Source organism: Spermophilus citellus (assembly GCF_964194105.1).
Source record: "Spermophilus citellus genome assembly, chromosome: 4".
Taxonomy (NCBI): Eukaryota; Metazoa; Chordata; class Mammalia; order Rodentia; family Sciuridae; genus Spermophilus; species Spermophilus citellus.
Window position 1 is genome coordinate 146677164 of NC_138185.1, and position 22178 is coordinate 146699341.

Here is a 22178-nt window from a genome sequence, read left to right on the forward strand (position 1 = left end):
TGAAAAAGAAAAAAAAATTAGTTCTTATTACTGTCATTGATTTTGAATTTTAAGAAACTAATTAGGAACATAAAAAATGTTTCAAAATCTTTTCCTCAATTTCTAGGTAATTAGTATGATTAGACTGTTGAGGCTAAAAAAAAAGAAAGTTTTTGTAAATCCTAATTTAATGCTACTGAGAAACCTTCATAATATTGACATATAATGGAAGATATCTTTAAGAACATTAAGTTAAAGAACACAATTGTAAAAGTAAAAATTTATATTAAACACCATCTTTGATATTATCTCATTGAAGTAAATATTTTGCAATTTCATTCACCAAAATATAGCAACAATTTTATAAGGAAACACTGTGTTTACATATTTTTGATATCTTAAGACTCATGTTATAAAATAATGTTTGCTTTTCCAGGAACTGTATCTCTGTTATGAACATTTTAAATCAAAACATTTACAGTGCCTTAATATATAGAATATGGCAGGAATAAAACTGATATCATTTAGTATTTTTATTTCAGCCACTTGATTAAGTACTTAAGACTCAAGTCTCTAAAATAGTAGAAGGCAGACAAATAAGCAAGGACACAAACAATATCTAAGAGGAAACACAGGAACCAATCTGTTGACTGCTCAGTCTCTTAAGGGCTGCCTTCATCTCCTGATTCCTCAAAGTATAAATAATTGGATTAAGGAAGGGGGTGATTATAGAGTAAAACACAGACAGAAACTTATCTACAGAATAACTGTTGAACAGAAAAGCATAGATGAAGATAGCAGGGCCAAAGGAGATGATCACTACAGTGATGTGAGCAGAGAGTGTGGACACAGCCTTGGAGGAGGTGCTGGAGGAGCGCTGCCAGAGGGTGACGAACATGATGATGTAGGATATGACCAAGAGGATGAAGCAGACCAGGGACAGGAGCCCACTGTCCACAATCATCAGGAGCTCCAGGACATAGGTGTCAGTGCAGGCCAGCTCGATGACCAGAGGGAGGTCACAGAAGATGCTGTCCACAACATTGGGACCACAGAAAGGTAAACCCACTGTGAAAACCATTTGACTTGTGGTATGAATGAATCCAACTGCCCATGACAACACCAGAAACCCAATGAGCATCCTGCGTTTCATGATGATCTGGTAGTGCAAGGGCTTGCACATGGCCACATACCTGTCAATGGCCATAGCTATCAAGAGAGACATCTCACCACCCCCAAAGAAGTGCATAAAGTACATCTGGACCATGCAGCCCCACAATGAGATGGTCTTGTGTTTTCTAAGGAAGTCTGCAATTACTTTGGGAGTTGTAGCAGAAGAAAGACATAGGTCAAAAAATGATAGATTTGCCAGAAGGAAGTACATTGGTGAGTGAAGATGGTTATCAAATATCAGAGATCACTATGAGGAGGTTCCCCACTACTGCAGCTACATAAACAAGAAAGAAGATAACAAAAAAGAATATCTGAATATCTTGGGAATGAGAAAGTCCAAGCAGAATAAACTCAGAAATACTTGTGTTTTTACTTAGGATATCCATATATTTACTTTTGTGAGTCTGTCAGAAGCTGTCTAAAAGAGAAGAAAACACAGAAAATCACAGAGAATAATAAGACAGTGTTTCTATTCATTACTTCTGCATTTCACTTTATTATTTATTCAGAGCATCAATCCTTGTGTCTGTCTTCATGTTCGACTCCAGATCAAACTGTGGCTAAATGCTTAGTTTATTATAGAGATAGTGAAGGACTTTGAAAATCAATAATGAAGTACACTTTTATCTTGAGCTTTGTGGAAGTACATTGAAACATTCATATCCCATCTACACTATGCACTAAAAAGGCTTTTCATTTCCACATTAAAAAATAGTGTTCAAATAAAATGTGCATTAAATATTACTGAAAGAATCTATAAGAGAGAATACTCATATCATTAGTATAAAGTTTAATGTTGATAAATGTTATATTGTTAATTGAAATTAAAGTTAATATGTGAGGAAAGATAGAGATTCGGAACTGGAATGACCCATATGACCTCTGCTAGACATTAAGGATTTTCAGTTTATTTAGCTAACAAAATAATTATTTGCAAGTGTGTTACAAAACTGAATCCAAAGGCCATGTGGATGTGATGTTTCTATTTAGTGCATATGTCTTCATATATTAACAGTGCATAGAAATCCAGAATCACCTTCTTAAGGCTAAGATGTACCAAAGTTCACCATTACTGTGTTACTCAACTTTTCTTAAAGAAGTTGAGAAAAAAATGAGTGAGATGAACCATTAACTTTTGCTTATTAAAAGAAAAAACAAAGACAATACCTCTAAAAATGTGGATGCATTGTTTGTACAGTATCGTTATGAAAATTATTGTCCCCTTTGGATCTTTGTTTCTTTTCAATTATTTTCACAAGGGCTTTATTTAAACTTAAGTTTTTTTCAGAATAAATTAAATCAAAGATATTGTGCCACTGACTGAGGTAGATTCAGCTTAGTGAATTAAGAAAAAAATAACATACTCACATTTAATGAGGTCAGGACTTGATCTACTTTGAGCCATAAAGTGGAGAGCCTTGCCTTTTCCTTGATTGGGGTTGTAATGCAATTCTTATTAGAGGTCTGTGAATTATTTCTAGAACTTTTCTTGTGTTTATCAGAATCTTATAACCAGACTCAATAATGATTATTAAGAAAGAAAATTAGATACATGGGATTATTTTTTTGTAAGTTTTAACCTGTAAGTCACATGTTTTAAATGTGAAAATACAGTGTCTCTAGATAACCACACTAAGCATGAAATTACATATTTTCCCTTGCAGAGCTAACATTAAGGCAAAATCTCATCAGAATTCTATCATATGCCAATCATTATGTTTGATTACATCTTCCAGAGTTATGTAAAAATTAAATGAGCAGTGGAAATGTCTGATTATTCTCATTGACCACCAAGACTTGTTGACTATACTTGTACTCTTGCAGTAAGACCATCATGTGCAGTTATTTCCTCTGGACAGTCTATATTTCTAGGAAGTATATAAATAATATACTTGTAGAAGCACATGAACCCCCAAACCATTGATTGCTTTCTAGTTGAATTAGTGTTTAAACAATTACCCATTTTTAGACTGCTTCTTTGAGGTGCTAGATTTTCTCTCATGTCATTTCTCTTAAATTTTAATGAGTCTAGCAATAGCATCATGTGTGGTAACATATTGTGACTTTCTAAGCTATGGATCAGGCACATTATGCTTGCAGTCTTATTATTTATCCACTTTTTAAAATAATTGCATGCCCTGAAAAGAGTAGGTGACTTTCTTCATATTATGTGATAATATAAGACCATTCCATCTAATCAGTGTGGCTGAACAATTTAAACACACCGACATCTCTTTTTTCTAAAGATCACTTATTCATCTGGAAGTATTGAATTAATTTCTTAGCACTTATATAAAAATATTGTTTCATTTTTGTCAGTTTGAAACAAAGTCAAATTCATTTCCATTTAGCTAAAGCTTTCCAATTCCTTCCTTCTTCTAGAAATTTGGCATTTGTATCTATTACTTAGGAACACATTCAATTTGTAAGTTCAAATAATGTGGAAGATGTAATTTATAGTTAGGGTAATATGTCAGGGTCATCAAACCTACCAGGCTGCACTTGGACTTTGGACGTAACACCTTTATGAAATCCTGAAATGCTCAGATAGAGCCCTAATATCCAGAGTATACAAAGAACTCAAAAAATTAGACAATAAGATAACAAATAACCCAATCAACAAATGGGCCAAGGACCTGAACAGACACTTCTCAGAGGAGGACATACAATCAATCAACAAGTACATGAAAAAATTCTCAACATCACTAGCAGTCAGAGAAATGCAAATCAAAACCACCCTAAGATACCATCTCACTCCAGTAAGATTGGCAGCCATTAGGAAGTCAAACAACAACAAGTGCTGGCAAGGATGTGGGGAAAAGGGTACACTTGTACATTGTTGGTGGGACTGCAAATTGGTGCAACCAATTTGGAAAGCAGTATGGAGATTTCTTGGAAAGCTGGGAATGGAATCACCATTTGACCCAGCTATTCCCCTTCTCGGTCTATTCCCTAAAGACCTAAAAAGAGCATGCTACAGGAACACTGCTACATCCATGTTCATAGCAGCACAATTCACAATAGCAAGACTGTGGAACCAACCTAGATGCCCTTCAATAGATGAATGTATAAAAAATGTGGCATTTATACACAATGGAGTATTACTCTGCATTAAAAAATGACAAAATCATAGAATTTGGAGGGAAATGGATGGCATTAGAGCAAATTATGCTAAGTGAAGCTAGCCAATCCCTAAAACACAAATGCCAAATGTCTTCTTTGATACAAGGAGAGTAACTAAGAACAGAGTAGTGACTAAGAGCATGAGAAGAAGATTAACATTAAACAGGGATGAGAGGTGGGAGGGAAAGGGAGAGAGAAGGGAAATTGCATGGAAATGGAAGGAGACCCTCAGGGTTATACAAAATTACATACAAGAGGAAGTGAGGGGAAAAGGAAAAATAATACAAGGGGGAGAAATGAATTACAGTAGAGGGGGTAGAGAGAGAAGAGAGGAAGGGAGGGGAGGGGAAGGGGGGATAGTAGAGGATAGGAAAGGCAGCAGAATACAACAGACACTAGTATGGCAATATGTAAATCCATGGAAGTGTAACTGATGTGATTCTGCAATCTGTATACGGGGTAAAAATGGGAGTTCATAACCCACTTGAATCAAAGTGTGAAATATGATATGTCAAGAACTATGTAATGTTTTGAACAACCAACAATAAAAAAAAGAAAGAAATCCTGAAATGCTTAGTCTTCAACATCTAGTGAGATTGTCTGCCCTGAATTCAAAAAAGTACAGTATTTAAAAGTATGCATTGGTAAGGGACATACAGGAGAAAACAAATTTGATAGTTGTTAGATCCGTCAGAGACTGGTGGTAAAAATGTCCTGGGGATTGTTAAAAATCTCTCTGCCATTGCAGAAAATGTGAGGTAATTTTTTACCTATGGTAAGATTTTAAAGACAACAACTAATATTCATAGGGTGCAGAAGGATATATCTAAAGTTAATTATGGGATTTTTGTATAATATTCATACTTCTGCTTCCAAAATTTTATACAATAAACATTGATAATAATCCTATTAGGAAACTATAAGAATTTACTCTGTTTTGTTTTCATTTATTTGATAAAATATATGTATGTTGTCCCATGTGATATTTTGATGTAAGTACACATTGTGAAATGGGTAAATTAAGCTAATTAACATATAGATTAATTAAAATAATTATTTTTGTGGTGATAACACTTAAAATGTATTCAGAAAATTTTAAGATAATCATACACACTTTATTATATCCTTGATGTATAATAAACTTGTTAAATTTACTCCTATTTTATAACAATTTTGTAGCCTTTGATAACTCTTTTCAGCTCATCTTCTGGTAACCACCTTTCCATTCTTTATTTCTACGAGCTTGACTTTTTTGTTTCCACATATAAGTGAGATTATGTGGTATTTGTCTTGCTGTACTTGACATACCACATTTAACATAAGATCTTTCAGTTTCATCCATGTTGTAACAAATGTCAATATTTCACCCATTTAAATCCTAAATATTATTTCATTGTGCATATATACTCAAATTTATTCGTTTGTTTGTTGATGGATGGTTATGTTGATTGTATATCTTGGCTATTGTGAATAGTACTAAATAAACATGGGAGGAATTAGACCAGAGGCCCTACACCTAATAGAAGAAAAAGTAGGTCCAAATCTTTATAATGTCAGATTAAACCCTATCTTCCCTAATAGGACTCCTAAAGCACAAGAAGTAAAATCAAGAATCAATAAATGGGATGAATTCAAACTAAAAAAAAAAAAGCTTCTTCTCAGCAAAATAAATAATGAAGTGAAGAGAGAGCCTACAGAATGGGAGCAAATTTTTTATCACATGCACAGCAGATAGAGCACTAATCTCCAGAATATATAAAAAAATTCAAAAAACTTAACACCAAGAAAAAAAAAACATTCAATTAAATGGAATAAGGAACGGAGCAGACACTTCTCAGAAGATGATATACTATCAATCAACAAATATATGAAAATATGTTCTTCAGCTCTCTAAATAGGGAAATGCAAATAAAATCTACTCTAATATTTCATTTCACTCTAGTCAGAATGGCAGTTACCAAGAACATAAGCAACAATAAGTGTTGGTGGTGATGTGGAGGAAAAGGTACACTCATACATTGCTGGTAGGATTACAAATTAGTGCACCAATCTGGTAAGTAGTATGGAAATTCCTTTAAAAAATTTGGAAAGGACCCACCATTTGACCCAGCTATATATATATATATCCTTCCATAGATGAATGGATAAAAAAACTGTATTATGTATACACAGTGAAATATTAATATTACTCAGCAATGAAGGAGAATAAAAGTATGGCATTTGCAGCAATATGGACAGAGTTGGAGAATATCATGTTAAGCAGATTAAGCCAATCCTTCCAAAACAAAGGCTGAATGTTTCCTCTGATAAGTGGATGCTAATCCATAATGGAGGGGGGCATGGGACAAGTGGAGGAACTTTGGTTTGGGTAGAGGGGAGGAAGAGAGGGGAGAGGGAATGATGGTAGGAAAGATGGTGGAATGAGATGGGCATCATTACCCTAGGTACATGTATGATTGCACTAATGGTGTGACCCTATTTTGTATACAAGCAGAGAAGTGAAAAATTGTGCACCATTTATGTACCACAAATCAAAGAGCATTTTGCTGTCATGTATAACTGATTAGAACAAATTTTAAAAAATTTAAAAAGTGTAGTAGGGCAGATACATCTTCAGCATGCTAATGTCCTTTGGATGCATAGTCAGTAGACAGGTAGCTAGATCATAAGCAGTTCTATTTTGAATTTTGAGAAAACCTTCATATTTTTCCCATTTATCTGTATTAATTTATATTCCCTCAGTATTTTTCATTAATACTGTACATGAATTTCCTTTCCTCCATATTCTATCCATACTTGTTACTTTCATCTCTGGCAGCCTTTGTAATGGGTGTGAGGATACATCTCATTCAAGATTTAAGGTATGTATCCTGGTAACTAATAATAAAGGAGATTTTTCATATACATGTTGGCTATTTTTATGCTTCTCTTGAGAAATGTCTACTCACACCCTTTGCTGATTTTTGAATTATTTTTCTATTTAATTGTTTGAGATTTTTATATATTTTAAACATTAACCCCCTTATCAGATGTATATGCTGCCAATATTTTCTCACACTTTGAGATGTTTTCCTACTTACATTGTTTGCTGTGCAGAATCTTTTAATTTGTCTCAATCCTTTTTGTTTCTGTTTTTGTTTGTTTGTTTTCTTGCTTTGTGGTCATAGTCAAGAAATCATTGGCCATAGTGATATTATAGTGTTTTTTTTGACATTTGTATTATGGTAGTTTTAAAGTTCAGCTATTGAATCTGGATTTTCTGTATTTCTAAAAAACATATTGTTCAAATATAGAAAATAGACTTTCAGAATCTCATGGGACTGAAAAGACAAATTCCCATTATTGAAATATTTCTCACTTAATGAGTATTTAGTACTTACTCATTTTTTTGACTGTTTTCATAGGAAGATTAAATTTTCTCATCTGTTGCTCCTCTCTCTCTTTCTCTCTCAGTACTGAGTATTGAACTCAGGGACACTCAACCACTGAGCTACATCCCCAAACCTATTGTATTTTATTTAGATACAGGGTCTAACTGAGTTGCTTTGTGCCTCACCATTGCTGATGCTGGCTTTGAACTCATGATCCTCCTGTTTCAGCCTTTGGAGCTGCTGGGATTACAAATGTGCACCATAGCACCTGGCCCTTACAATCTTATCATTTATCTATCCTTAAAAATTATTGCATCCTATGTGGGGGAAAAGGTACATTCATACATTGCTGGTGGCACTGAAAATTGGTGCAACCAATCTGGAAAGTAATATGGAGATGTCACAGAAAACTTAGAATGGAACAAGCATTTGACCCCAGCTATCCCACTCCTTGGTCTGTATGCAAAGAACTTAAAAACAGCATAATACAGTGATGCAGCCACATCAATTTTTATGGCAGCACAATTCATAATAGCCAAACTATCGAACCAAACTAGATGTCCTTTTGTAGATGAATGAATGAAGAAACGGTGGTATATATACACAATGGAATATTACTCAGCAATAAAAGAAAATAAGACTATGGAGTTTACCGGTAAATGTATGGAGTTAGGGAATATCATGTTAAGCAAAGTAAGTCAAACCCAAAAAAACAAAGGCTGCATGTTTTCTCTGGTAAGTGGATGCTAATCCATAATGGGTGGTGGGGGGGAGCACATGGGATGAGTGGTGGAATTTTGGATTGGGCAAGGAGAAAGTGGGGGAGGAGAAGGGGAATGGGGATAGAAAAGATGGTAAAATGAGATGGATATCATTACTTTAGATACCTATATGATTGCAGGAACGGTGTGACCCTACTTCATGTACATGCAGAGAAGTGAAAAATTGTGCTCCATTTATGTACAATGAATCAAAGAGCATTTAGCTGTCATGTATAACTGATTAGAACAAATAAAATTTTAAAAAGTGTACCCTAAAATAAACTTTATTTATAAAGTTTAATAATAACACATATAATGATAGTTAACCATTAATGACAATAATTTAGAGAATAATGCAGTATATCTTTCCACAAATCTCTGATCTCAACATTTTCATCAAACAATCAATACATTATTTTGTTTTATCTGTGCTTCTTTTAAAAGACTCCTGTTTTAAAATGACCTCGCTGCCACCAGCATCACTCCTGCTTGAATGAAACTTAACTAACACAAGCATTATTAGTCCCAAAGGCATATCACAGACTCCTTGTGCTTTGGAATATTGTTGGTAATTAGCACTCTGATGGGGGCCTGTTGGGAGTCACCCAGGCTCCAAAGACTAACTTCCCCATCCCCCAAGAAGAGCTATCCAATGGTGAGCCCTGCTGGCTCACTTGATCCTTACCCACCAATCAGACTAGCCCTGCTGACTCACATGATCCTTACCCACCAATCAGAAAGCACCCCTTGCCAACTGTCAAACCCTTCAACCATTAAACTGTCCTATCTGTCAAACCACCCCTGGCTCTATAAATATGCAGAGCTGTTCCTCAATAAATGGGCATTTTCTCCGACAAAAAACCTTGTTTGTTCTTTCATTGGTGCTGAAACCCCAGGAGGGGGAATGCCTCACTGCTCAAGGGCCCCCTCTCTCAAAGCTTGCCATCCTTGTCCACTCTTTCGAGCACTGCTACTACTCACACAACACCGGCTCTTCAGTAGGTGAGTTCCCCTAACGGGTATCCAACTTCAGATGGGCTATACGCAGAGGCTTTGACCATAATCATCCGGCAAACTTCTGACGCCCAATATGGAGGAGAGAATGCACCCCACCATGGCCTTTGTGGTCACTCTCTGGAACCTGTTCATGAGTGGGAGGTACTGAGAAGTGGAAGAACAGGCACTCCTCTCTCTCTCTCTCTCTCTTTCTTCTTCTCTCTCAATAACCACCCTTGTATGGGGGCCTCTTCTTCCCTCCCTGCAGACTCCCCCTTATTAAATTCTGCACACAAGATTGGTCTTACTATCAATTAGACAATCAAAGTCAATGGCTCCCAGGAGGATCCCTAGATCCCGCAATTCTCAGAGATCTGTTTAACTTATGCAAGCATTCGAAAAAGTGGAAGGAGATCCCCTATGTTGAGGCTTTTTCTCTTCTTTGATCTCACCCTGACCTATCCAGCAGATGAACCCTCTCCCTACCAACCTCCCCCATTGGCGCCGTCCAGCCCCTCAGGTGCTCCCCCTAACTCGGCCAACACCTTTAGTCCCCCCAATCTAGGTCTCGCACCCTAGTCCCACAAACTATGGCCCCTTAAGAGAGGTTGCTGGAACTGAGGGCATTATCCGGGTACATGTCCCATTCTCCATGAATGACCTCATGCAACTCAAGTGAAGGTTGGGCTCATTCACCACAGAAGAGCATTTCAATGGGTCCTCCAGGCTTGTATGTTATTGGCTAATACTCTCCTTCTTGAGGAACGTACCAGAGTCTGGGAACTTGCCAGAGCCCATTCGGATGAAACTCACCAAGTTAATCCCAATCACTCTCTGGGGCCACTTGCTGCCCCAGATCAAACTCCTGACTGGGATTATACACAAGCTGGCATACAGAGTAGGGACCAATTCTCCACATGTATTATTGCTGGACTCAAAAAAAGTGACACATAAGGCTGTCAATTTCCAAAAATTACAAGAGACCCCATCGGAATTTCTGGATTGGCTTACGAAAGCCCTTCAGCAGTAACCTAGATCCCGAAACCCCAGATGGCTGTCATGTCCTTTTGACATATTTCTCCTCACAGAGCTACCCCGACATCCAGGCCAAACTAAAAAAGCTCAAACAAGGCTCTGCCATCCCCCAGACTGAGAAATTTCAGATGCTCGCCCAGGCCCTTTGGGGTGCTTCCTCAGGTCACCACCCATCACCGCAGGTCAAAATCCCCCTGGGCGCCTGCTTTAAGTGTGGTAAGGAGGGATATTGGGCAAGGGCATGCCCTGCACCACGCACTCCGTGTACCCCATGCCCTAAATATCAACAACAAGTCATTGGGGCTCTGACTGTTCTAGATCCCGTAGGAGGCCTATGGCCAGGGAACCCTCCAACCTTCTGGTCATGGCAATCGAAGATTGACAGAGCCTTGGGTCCTTGTCCCCTGCCATAACGATCAATAGACAGGAACCCAGGGTGCGGATTCATGTGGATGGACACAAGGTTGACTTTCTCCTTGACACCGGGGCTACCTTCTCAGTCCTGACAGAATTCTGAGGGCAAACAGTGCTGGCCACCTCTCCTACTGTCGGGGTAGGAGGAAAGACCATCTATCCAAAAATGACTCTCCTATTACTCTGTTCCATAGACAACTTCCCATTCTCTCAGATGATCCTAGTTATGCCCCAGTGACCAGTTCCTTTGCTCTGTCAAGATAGTCTTTCTAAATTCAATACAACAATCAACATCTGGGCTTCTGGCATCAGTCAGGCCCCAGAATTGGCCTGTTCATCTTTTCTGGCCTTTTTGGGACAAGACGTGAAACATCATACTAAAAAGGACCCCTTACCTACGAACCTGGTTGACTTGATTGTATGGGATACCCACACCCCCTCCACCGTTTCCTGCCCACCAGTTAACATTCATCTCAAAGATCCTAACACCTTCCCCGATCAGGCTCAATACCCCCTGTCAACAAAAGCTCTTCTGGGCCTACAACCTATTATTCAGGACCTTCTTAGCAAGGGTACCTCCATCCTGCTCACAATACTCCCATACTAGCAGTAGAAAATCCCAAAGGGTCCTATCATTTAGTTCAGGACCTACGACTCATCAACACCTCCGTTAGGCCCATACATCCTTTGGTTCCCAACCCGTACACTCTGCTGTCTCAGGTCCCCCACACTGCCACCCACTTCTTGGTCATAGATTTAAAGGATATCTTTTTGCCTTTAACCCGGACTGTCCTTCCTCAGGGATTTCGAGATAGTCCACACCTCTTTGGACAAACCTTGGCCTCCGACCTCCAATCTTTTCACCCTCAGTGTCTCGAATCCACCCTCTTGCAATTGTCTGGCAAATCTCTTTGCCCACCTGCAGGGAGGAAAGCACCCCACCACAGCCTTTAAGGCTACGGTGGCCCTCAGGGACTCCTTCCTTGGGCAGATTCAAAAGTCCTAGTCCTCTCACCTTTAAGACTCGGCCTCTAGAGAGATGCTTAGCCGCCCCTTCCTCTCTCTTACCCTGCCTCTCTCTCTCCCCTCTTTCAGGCCCTGGGAGTATCCAGCCTCTCCAGGAGGGGTCCAGAAAAGCCTTGGCCAACGTCTCCCACAACTCTGGCTCTGTCCAGGATGAGAGCTTCAACTCTAGGATTTGGTGATGACCAATCTCTGCAGCTCGAACCTGCCACTTAGGCACTCCTGATTTTTTGGATCTAGTGGGGATGTCCCTTTTGCCCATAAATCAGTTTTCTCCTTCTCTCTTACTACCACGTTTGCATCCTCTTCCCTCCTCCTTACATGGGTAATATGTCCCCTCTGCCGGTTGACTCTCCCCTATAGCACCCAGGCCTGCTCCACTTATCCCTTAGACAATCAAAGCAGATGGCCCCTTTGTGGGTCCCTGGATCCCTCCATTCTAAGGGATCTCTACAATTACTGTGAGCATTCAAAAACAATGGGTAGAGATCTCTTATGTCCAGGCTTTCTTTTTGCTCCAATCCAATCCTGCTTTCTGCACCTCTTTCAAACCTCTACAAATTCTTCTAGCCCGTCCAAAGGGCACTCAACAGATGACACAGTTCTCCTACTTAATTTCTTGGTCTTAAAGGGATATTGGGCGTATGCACAAAAGGCCCAAATAGCATGTAAAGAGGTCACATATCTCTCAAGGGAAAAAGCCCATTACAGTAGACAGAAAACAGCTTATTGTGTCTATACCTACACCAAAGACCAAAGATGACATACTCTCCTTCTTGGGTTTGGCTGGGTACTTCAGGGCCTGGACTCCCTCCTCACCAGGCTGCTATATAATCTGGCCAAGGGTCCCCAAGATGAACCCCTACCCTCAGCAGCAGGGAAGCCCTTTACAATCCTTAAAAAGGCCCTCCTCCAGGCACCTACACTGCATCTCTCCGGCCTCTCCCAATCCTTCACCCTCTATGTACATGAGAAACAGGGACAAAGTCTGGGCGTTCTGGGTCAGCAATATGGCCCCACATTTGCACCAGTGGCCTACCTATCGAAACAGCTTGCTGGCCCCCATGCCTCAGAGCCCTTGCAGCAGCCCATGACCTCCAGGAAGAAGCACACAAGCTTACCTTTGGCTCCCTGCTAACCATCTCATCTCCTCACCATCTAAAGGATTTCCTGACTTACAAGGGGCTACAGTCACTTCCTCCTTCCAGGGTTCTATCCCTCCTTGTCTCATTCCTTGAAAATCCCTCCATCTCTTTTCAGTCCTGCCCTCCATTAAACCCTGCCTCCCTCCTCCCATCTTCTCCCTTACAAGATCCCATCCACAAATGCCTGGAGGTATTAGAGATGATTTTACCCTGTCCTACCACCATTTCTGAGGGACCCCTGCCCTCTTATACATGAAGGGGTTAAAGTGGCCGGGTATGCTGTCATTTCCTTCTCATCCATCATAGAGGCAAAACCTCACCCACCCAATACCACCAGCCAACAAGCTGAACTCATAGCTGCCACAAGGGCATGTGAGCTAGCAGAGGGAAAAACCCTCTCCCTATATACAGATTCCAAATACGTCTTCCATATCCTGATCTCCCACACAGCCATTTGGAAAGAAAGGGGGCTATTGACCACCAGAGGGATGGCAGTCATTAATTCCACACTTATTTCTGGACTACTATGAGCCTCCAGGCTGCCTTCCCAACTAGGAATAATCCATTGCAAGGCCCATCAAACTGACTAATTCCAAGGCTGATCAAGCAGCTCAATCAGCCACCCTACAGAGCTTTACCTCCTCTCCACTACTCTTCGTTACCACCGGGGATCGGCCCAAAGATCCCCAACAACTCTTCCAGTTTCTTCACTCTCTATTCCATTCTAGTCCACAGAGTCTCACTATTTTCCTTCACTCCTTTTTCACCCTTTCCCCACACGATAAGACCCTCCTACAACAGATCACTTCCACTTGTCAGATCTGCCAGAGAACCGATACCAATACTCCATTAAAACCTAAACCTTTCCCTTCTCATCAGGCCCACGGTCATATACTTTTTTGGGATGGGTTGAAGCTTTCCCACTTCTAACAAAAGGGCCTCTACAGTAGTTGATCTGTTGCTTACTCACATAATCCCCCGTTTTGGGATGCCCACTTCTATCCAATCAGACAATAGCCCAGAATTCACCTGCATATAACTCAGGGACTGGCTCACACGCTATCACTCCCTTGGCATTTCCATTACTCTTACTGCCCCCAGGCTTCTGTAAAGGTTGAAAGGACCAATTGGTCCCTTAAAGAGACCCTCACCAAGCTCACCATGGAATTAAGCCTGGACTGGGTAAAGGTGCTCCCTTTGGATTTATTGCTCATTAGGGCCTTGCCAAAGAAGCCTTCTAATCTCTCACCTTATGAAGTCATGTAAGGCTGTCCCCTCGTTCCTCCCGGATTGCCTACAGAACCCCTACCCGTCTCCAAAACCTATGCCCTGCCCCTCCTCTGAACTCTGGTGCTATCAGGACTGGCTCCTTCCTGACCCCAGTCTCTCTGAAAACCCTACCTACTTAACACCTTGTCAACTTGTTTACTATTGCCCACTGGGGGAAAAGCCCCCTCTAAAACCAAAATGGGAGGGTCCTGCTCAGGTGATTATGTGCACTCCCTTGGCGGCCAAACTCAATTTGTCTGATAACCAACTTACCCCGTGGATTCACATTTCCAGGCTTAAACCCAGCACTCCTACACCTTCATCAGAAGAGCCAATGATCGTCACCTGTCATTAAGTACTCTTGTCATCCCTCCCCACAATATTCCCTCAAGCTCTGCCAATGCCCTCAAGCTCCGCCTCTCCTGTGTCTCCGTCTCCGTTCTTAGCCCAATATCTAATGCTCCCCCTCATTTCTGGCCCCTCTTGGTTCCTCTCTTCGCCCTATGTCTGGAGATTCAAAGCAAGTGACCCTAAGGGCCCTCTCCAGCCAGACCCCCTTCTCCTCCTTACAGACCCCCTGCTTGCTTGGATCTGGCTGGTAGTGGGACCGTTGTGTGTTGTCCTTCTGACAAACCACTTAGGTGTCCGGAGCATGGTGACCCCTGAATAAGTGTGAACTACCTTTATCAGTTGCCTTCTGGGCCTAAGGAGGAACATGTGTGTTTTGTTTACCTCCCAGAATTTTAAGTATTTAAGGTTGAGGTGTTTCACATAAAACCTGGAGAGATCTGAACAATGGGCCACCATCCTCCCTTGGCTACCTTCGTTCAGAGCTTAGGAGAAGTTGCCTTCTTTATTACAAAGCCCATGCTTTTTTGATGTGACTAGGGAAAGCTGGGAACAGTGATAGAAGTGAGAGAAGCAAGCTGGTTTGGAAAGCTGGGAAGAGAGAAGCAAGCTAGTTTCAGAGACATCCAGGTAGGAGAGAGTTTGAAGAGCAGCCTTAATAGAGAGGGGAGGGAGCTAGATTGGACTAGGAATGAAGAGTGGAATTGAGGGTGTTAGGTGCAGGACAGGCTGGTCTTCAGGGCATGCCAAACAAAGTTAGCTGCAGGATGACCTGGCTTCTCAAACCCTCTATCTGGTTTTTTATCACCTGTTTGTTTCAAGCCCAAATGCCCAAGCCCCCGCTCAAGGTTGAACACTTAACCCCCCTTGTGCCAACAAGGCAGCTTGCAGACCCAGAGACCCACTTTGATTTGGGCTATAAAAACTCCCTGTGCCTCTTCCTTCCCTTTATCATAAAGTTCATTCAGACTTGGGTAAAAAACTTCTAATCAAGCTTTTAACCAGCTTCTCCTCAGGAATTACCAACTTCTGGCTGCTGATGATACCTCCAGTCGAGACCTATGCTGAATGGACTGACATCATCATGGATCCCTGATGGCAAGGAACCTTCGTTGATCTGGTTCCTGAAGTTATACCAGTCCTCTCTGCCCTCCTGTGGGGGCTCCTTACTTCCCTCCTCTCTGATTCTCCCACACCGCCCCATCTCAGCAGAAAGCAGCCAGAATGAGTTGATGCTCACTCTCATTTAATAACAAAGAGGGGGGAATGTTGGGAGTCACCCCGGCTCCAACTTCCCCATCCCCCGAGAAGAGCCATCCAATGGTGAGCCCGGCTGGCTCACATGATCCTTACCCACCAATCAGACTAGCCCTGCTAGCTCACATGATCCTTACCCACCAATCAGAAAGCACCCCATGCCAACTGTCAAACCCTTCAACAGTTAAACTGTCATATCTGTCAAACCACCCCCCCCCTCTATAAATATGAAGAGCTGTTCCTCAATAAATGGGCATTTTCTCCGACGATGAGCCTTGTTCGTTCTTTCAGAGCCCTTCAAACAGCAGAATCACCAACAATAACTGTAAATACATGGAAAACAGTGCTGTGAATAGACTGTGAAAGGGACACCTGTTACAGGAAGAGAGCTGAAAGAAAACTCAGTGTCACTTTGTGCCACCTTAGCTGGGAGTGCACACACAGGGTGATTCAAGGATTTTTGTTTTTGCTTCTGCTATTCTCTGCATGTGCTCAAATCACTCTAAAAGCATAACAAATGTTGACTTGGGGTTTCAGATAAATTTCCTGAGTAGGCAAATAAACAAATATGGAACCCATGAACAAAAAACAACAACTGTTTTTATTTTATTTCAAACTTTCCTTTTATTTCAACTTTTTCTACCTATGTATTTAGTATATGAAAATATTCATGCTTGAAGTTTAGCAATTCCAGATTTTAAATGAAGCTTTTAATGTTTATTTTTTGTAGTATATTTACTTTTCTATGTTTTTTCTTATTTCATACATTCTTTCCTCTTTCTAGCTGTTTTCAGGCAAAATAATACTTTTCAAAACTTGTCCTGAATTTTATAGTTAGAAGCCCTCTTATTAATATTTTACAGGATTTCATAAAGATTAATATCAAAGTATTAGTTTGACCAAATATTTTAATATATTAGAATCATAGAACACTTAAATTCCATGTTTATTGTTTCTTTCATTGTTCATGACTCTTTTCATGTGTACATACAAACAATATGTATAATATGTATATATTACATATATGCTGTATGTATGTACTGTGCATATGTATGATAAACCCCTTAAAATACACTACTGTTTGTACAGTCAATAGTTAGTCTATACTTATTTACATATATCAACTTGACAATTAACTTATTCTCCATTCTTTCCTTTAATTTATTGTTTCCTTCCAGGATTAGGGTCTCTTAACTGAAGAACTACTCCTAATACTGATTTAATACAAATTCTCAGGAAACAGATTTTCTAATTCTGTCTGAAAATGTCTTTCTCTCTTCTTCATTTAAATGGGTTTTTTTATCTCATAAAAATTATTTGAGGGCTGGGGATTTGGCTCAAGCGGTAGCGCGCTTGCCTGGCATGCGTGCAGCCTGGGTTCGATCCTCAGCACCACATACAAACAAAGATGTTGTGTCCTCTGAAAACTAAAAAATAAATATTAAAATTCTCTCTCTCTCTCTCTCTCTCTCTCTCTCTCTCTCTCTCTCTCTCTTTAAAAAAATTATTTAACTTGCATTGTCATCTTTCAGCAATTTCAAGATATAATTGTACTCTGATTTCCATGTTTGTTTTATGGGGAAAAGCTGCCCTTACTGTTTATCTTTTCAAGTCAATATGTGCTTCCTTCTTTCAGTGGCTTCTAAGAGTCTCTGTATCATTGACTTTTCTCTGCTTTACATTCATGTGTTTGAGTCTTCTTTCTCAAATCTTTATTCTGCTTATGGACCAAAGACTTGTGGTACATGTGGTCCATGTTGATGCCCTTTATCACTTTGTAGAAGTTCTCTGCAAATATTGCATCCCAGTTTCTCTTTTTCCCACAGTACTTGGATGTCCACTACACATAGGTAGGACATTTCCTTGTATTTTACATAATTCTAATACCCTTTCCTTATTTTCCTTTTTATCCAATTTGCATTTCATTTGAAATTTTTTATTCACTTTATTTCTTGCTAACTCTTTAGTATTTTCCTGTGTTTACTCCAATTTTAAACTCATGATGAATTCTTCTTTTCACAATTTTTAATAAATAGAATTTTATTCAATTTTTTCGTGAATTCTAATTTTCTGTTTAAATTTTTTATCTACTTATTATACATTATCTTCTGCTATCTTGAATATAGTTACCATTGTTATTTTAATATTATTATTTATGTTTATACACTGGATAGTCTCAGTGTACATGCAAGTGATTTTTTTCTTATATTTAGATAGCATACTCATATATTCCAATGATTTTCATTATACTATAAGTATAGTTTATTAAAAATAGTAAGTTGCCTCGGCTCCAGATCATATACTCACTGCAAAATAAGACTGACCATGTTACTATAAGATCTACACACAGCACACTATTCTTCTTAACCCATGGAGTTAAGTGTGGGCAAACATTACCTTCAAGGGACATAGGCAATACATGGAGATAGTTGTCATTATTACAAGTGAGGATGTGGTATTGGCATCAAGGTAGAGGTCAGGGATGCTTCATAGCAATCTACAACGTACAGGGAAGCACTTCACAACAAAGAATTGTTGGGCTATAAATATCAGTAGTGTCATGGTTTAGAAAGCCCTCCTTTATCTAAAGAAGACTGTGGGTTTAAGCTGATTTCCAGCCTTCTTATTTCTATATTTGTCCTCTTCAGAGGCATGGAAGATTAAAATGAGACCTTAAAGTCTTCTTACAACTTCTGATTGACTTATGTAAGTCTTAAATTCAGAAATCAGGGAAGTGGCCTAGGGACTAAAGAATATAAGGTTTCCATTTTATATGGGGATATCTACTAGTGCTAGAGAAGCTCTAAGCTATTTTCCTGAGTATTGCACACAGTTTCAGTACGGTGATCTTGTAGACTGCAATAGAAAAATAACTGTTCTATTCCCCATATCAATAATTGCTATGAGGACAGGATTTGCTGTTAACATTTTAATATATACTATGGCATTCCAAATTCACAGCCTGTTTTACAGTCCATTCAACTATTTTAAAAATACATGATACTTGGTATTACCCCCATCCAAGCAAACAAATAAATAAAGAAATTGTAATGGCTAAACATCTATAACTAAATAAAAATTAATACAACAAATAACCAACATAATTGCATTCAGGATGAAATCATTTGAAGTGAACTCAAGTTCCTCTCCAAGATTAACAACAATAGTAAAGGAGATCACAACATTCTCCAAATTTAGGAAAAAAATAACTAATTAAGGTAGCATTAAAATTACTTAACAGCATGAATTGTTTCTACTTAATAATATTTTATTTCTCATAGAATTCCTCCAGAATCTTGAAGCTCTTGCCTTAAGGCAAGTAAAAAACATTAATACTTACTCTCCAGTTTAATGCCTTTTATGGCCTCATTTAAAGTTTAAATGGCATGAACTTCTTTCCATTGCTTAAAATACTTCATGAGAGTTTTACCTGCAACCTCTCCTCTTTCAATTCTTTCTACTTTCAGATTCTTCAACTCCACTAAGCAACATTGTTCTTCTTTGTGGTCTTCAAATGTACCAATCTTATAAAATTGTGGATCTTTGTGTTAGTCATCCTTTCTGCCTAGAATATCTCAGGAAATTGTGTGATTAATTCTTTCAGATCATCTTGTATCAGCTGAATCTCAAAAGACCACCTGGTTTGTGTCAGAATATCTTACTTAACTACGAAAATTAAGGTATTTAGTACTTCCCCAATCAAACCACAGTACACCTGCATTTATTCACATGAATATAACCTAAGACACCTGGAAAGTTAGTTTATCTCATGCATATACTTTAAACAGAGCCTGAAAATTGGAGGTGATTCATAATAGTTTGTTTACTAAATGACTCACTTATTCAGTACATGAAGTAATAATTTATAATATTTGGATTGTACTTTCTACTTTGTTGATTTACTCATTTTTCTATTTCATTTAGAACACCCTGTGTTGTCTTAATAGCTTTATCATGGAAGTTTTAACTTCCTGGTTGCAAAGTGTATAAATTACAGGGTTCAGCAAAGGAAAGATGACTGTATGAAAGAGAGCAACTACTTTGTCAACTGGACTCATTTGTTCAATGCATAAAGAAATAATTTATTTCATTTTTATTGAACTTTCTCTGCTGTTGATTTACTCATGTTTCTACTCCATTTAGAACACCCTGTGCTGACATAACAGCTTTATCATGGAGGCTTTCACTTCCTGGTTGCGAAGAGTATATATTACAGGGTTCAGCAAAGGAAAGATGACTGTATGAAAGAGAGCAACCACTTTGTCAGCTGGGAAAACCCTGAAGGGGCGGGTGTAGATAAATATGGCAGGTCCAAACATGAGGAACACAATGATAATGTGGGTGGTGCAAGTGGAGACAGCCTTGCTCTTCCCTTCTGAGGAGTGTCCCTTTACTCTGCAGAGGATGACAGCATAGGAGGCCAAAAGGCCCAGGAAACACAGCAGGGTGAGCAGGCCATTGTTGGAGACCATCAGGAGTTCCACCACAAAGGTGTCAGTGCAGGCCAGCTTGATGACCTGTGGCACATCACAGAAGAAGTTGTCCAGCTGGTTTGGGCCACAGAAGGGCAAGTGCAGGATAAGGGCCACTTGCACAATGGAGTGAGCAAAACCCCCAAGCCACAGAGCCAACAGCAATGCATAGCAGACCCTGGGGCTCATGACTGTTGCATAGTGTAGAGGCCGACATATGGCGATGTAGCGGTCAAAGGCCATGACAACAAGGAGGAACATCTCCCCTACACCAAGGAAGTGCAAGAAAAACAGCTGGGTGATGCAGCAATTGTAGGAAATTACTTTCTTCTCAGAGAAGAAGTCCACCAGCATCCTGGGAGACACAATGAAGGAGTAGGAGGCATCCAGGAAGGCCAAGTTTCCCAAGAAGAAATAGAGGGGAGCATTAAGTCTAGGATCTGATCTTATAGTAAGAATGATAAGAACATTGCCAGGGAGGATTATGAGGTAGAACATTGAGACTAGCACAAAGAGCAGGATTTTGGCATCTTGAGATTGGGTCAAACCAAGGAGGATGAATTCTGTCACTACTGTGCTGTTTCCTGTGTCCATCGCTTCCTAATCCAGAGAATCACAAAAGCAAATTGTTACCTGTTATGACCAACTTTTTTCTGCTCAATAGAACTTCTCCTAGTAAAAATAATATTTCCTACATCCCAAATTAGCATAGCTGAAAGCAACTTATGCCCCATAATTCCCCTGAATCCTGAGTTTACCCTTCTTTCATTCTACTCATTCCTCACCAAGAGTTGGGTCTTCTAACTACACTTTCATTCCCATTTAACCCTGAGTTTCTATATAACTGTGCTTCTGTAGGACTCAAGGCTATTTTCCTCACAATGTTTGGGAATATCCTTACTAACACACAACATAACCTTTAGCAAGATTGTCTGTTTTGGGGTTATTGATGACTTATCATTGTTGTTAATAGTAATTCATTATTTCTAATTGTCAGAATATGGGCCAAGTCTGGGTCTCCTCTCCTGATTGACACACAGAAGCCTGAATTCCTGCTTGTTACCTTTCTGTTCGTTTTCTGAATTGCAATGATATTTCTGATGTTATGCTCTGCATGGATAGCTTTGTAAATTCTCAATCTAAACTTGTCATCAGGCTCTCAAACAAGATCTGTACATTTGACATGACTTAGAGGTATTATCTTGATTAGGAAAAATTACATGGTTATATCCATGATTAGGTGCCAATCTTATATATGCACTCCATTCTTTTTTTGAATTCTAATTAGTAGCAAGCTTTTTTTGTTTACCATATACCTAAAGTCTGCTTCTCCAAATGTTATAAGGTTAGCCAAATGATATACTTCTCTCAGATATTTTTTCATGTTACCAAAAGATTTTGACTGTCCCAACTAATATAATTAGAATTCAGCTTAAATTTGCCATATACAACATATAATATACAAATTTAAGAGATAATTAAAATTAATTGCAGTTGATTTTTAATTTGCTATGTATTTACTTCTTTGTTCTCATTAGCCAGTGGTAAAGTGGGTGTGTATTTGATTAGGAAAGTATTAGTGGTTCATTTATTGGCACTATTTTATGAAGGCATTAAATGACAAATCATGACATTGCTTGCCTTGATAACTTCCCTTTTTGCTGGGTATGATGTAGTTTGCCTGTAATTCCAAAATCTCAGGAGGCTGAGGCAAGAGAAATACAAGTTCACAGCCAGCCTCAGCAACTGCCTTTTGGTTAGGCACTAAGCAACTCATTGAGACCCTGTCTCCAAATAACATACAAAATAGAG

At 39.3% G+C, this 22178-nt stretch overlaps 2 protein-coding genes across 2 annotated transcripts in view; both read right to left on the reverse strand.

Moving 5' to 3' along the window:
* Positions 1-598: 598 nt before the first annotated feature.
* Positions 599-22178, reverse strand: part of LOC308648237 (olfactory receptor 4K13-like) — a gene marked incomplete at both ends in the record, with an annotated part of 102656 nt that continues 81076 nt past the window's right edge. Inside the window, one exon of the mRNA XM_081292895.1 lies at positions 599-1367. Coding sequence (XP_081149021.1) covers positions 599-1367 — 769 coding nt within the window. The remainder of the gene's footprint in view (positions 1368-22178) is intronic.
* Positions 20034-20960, reverse strand: LOC308646220 (olfactory receptor 4N5-like; the record flags this gene model as incomplete). The annotated part of the gene is made up of 1 exon (XM_081288883.1): positions 20034-20960. One exon carries the CDS (start codon positions 20958-20960, stop codon positions 20034-20036), a length of 927 nt encoding a protein of 308 aa, XP_081145009.1.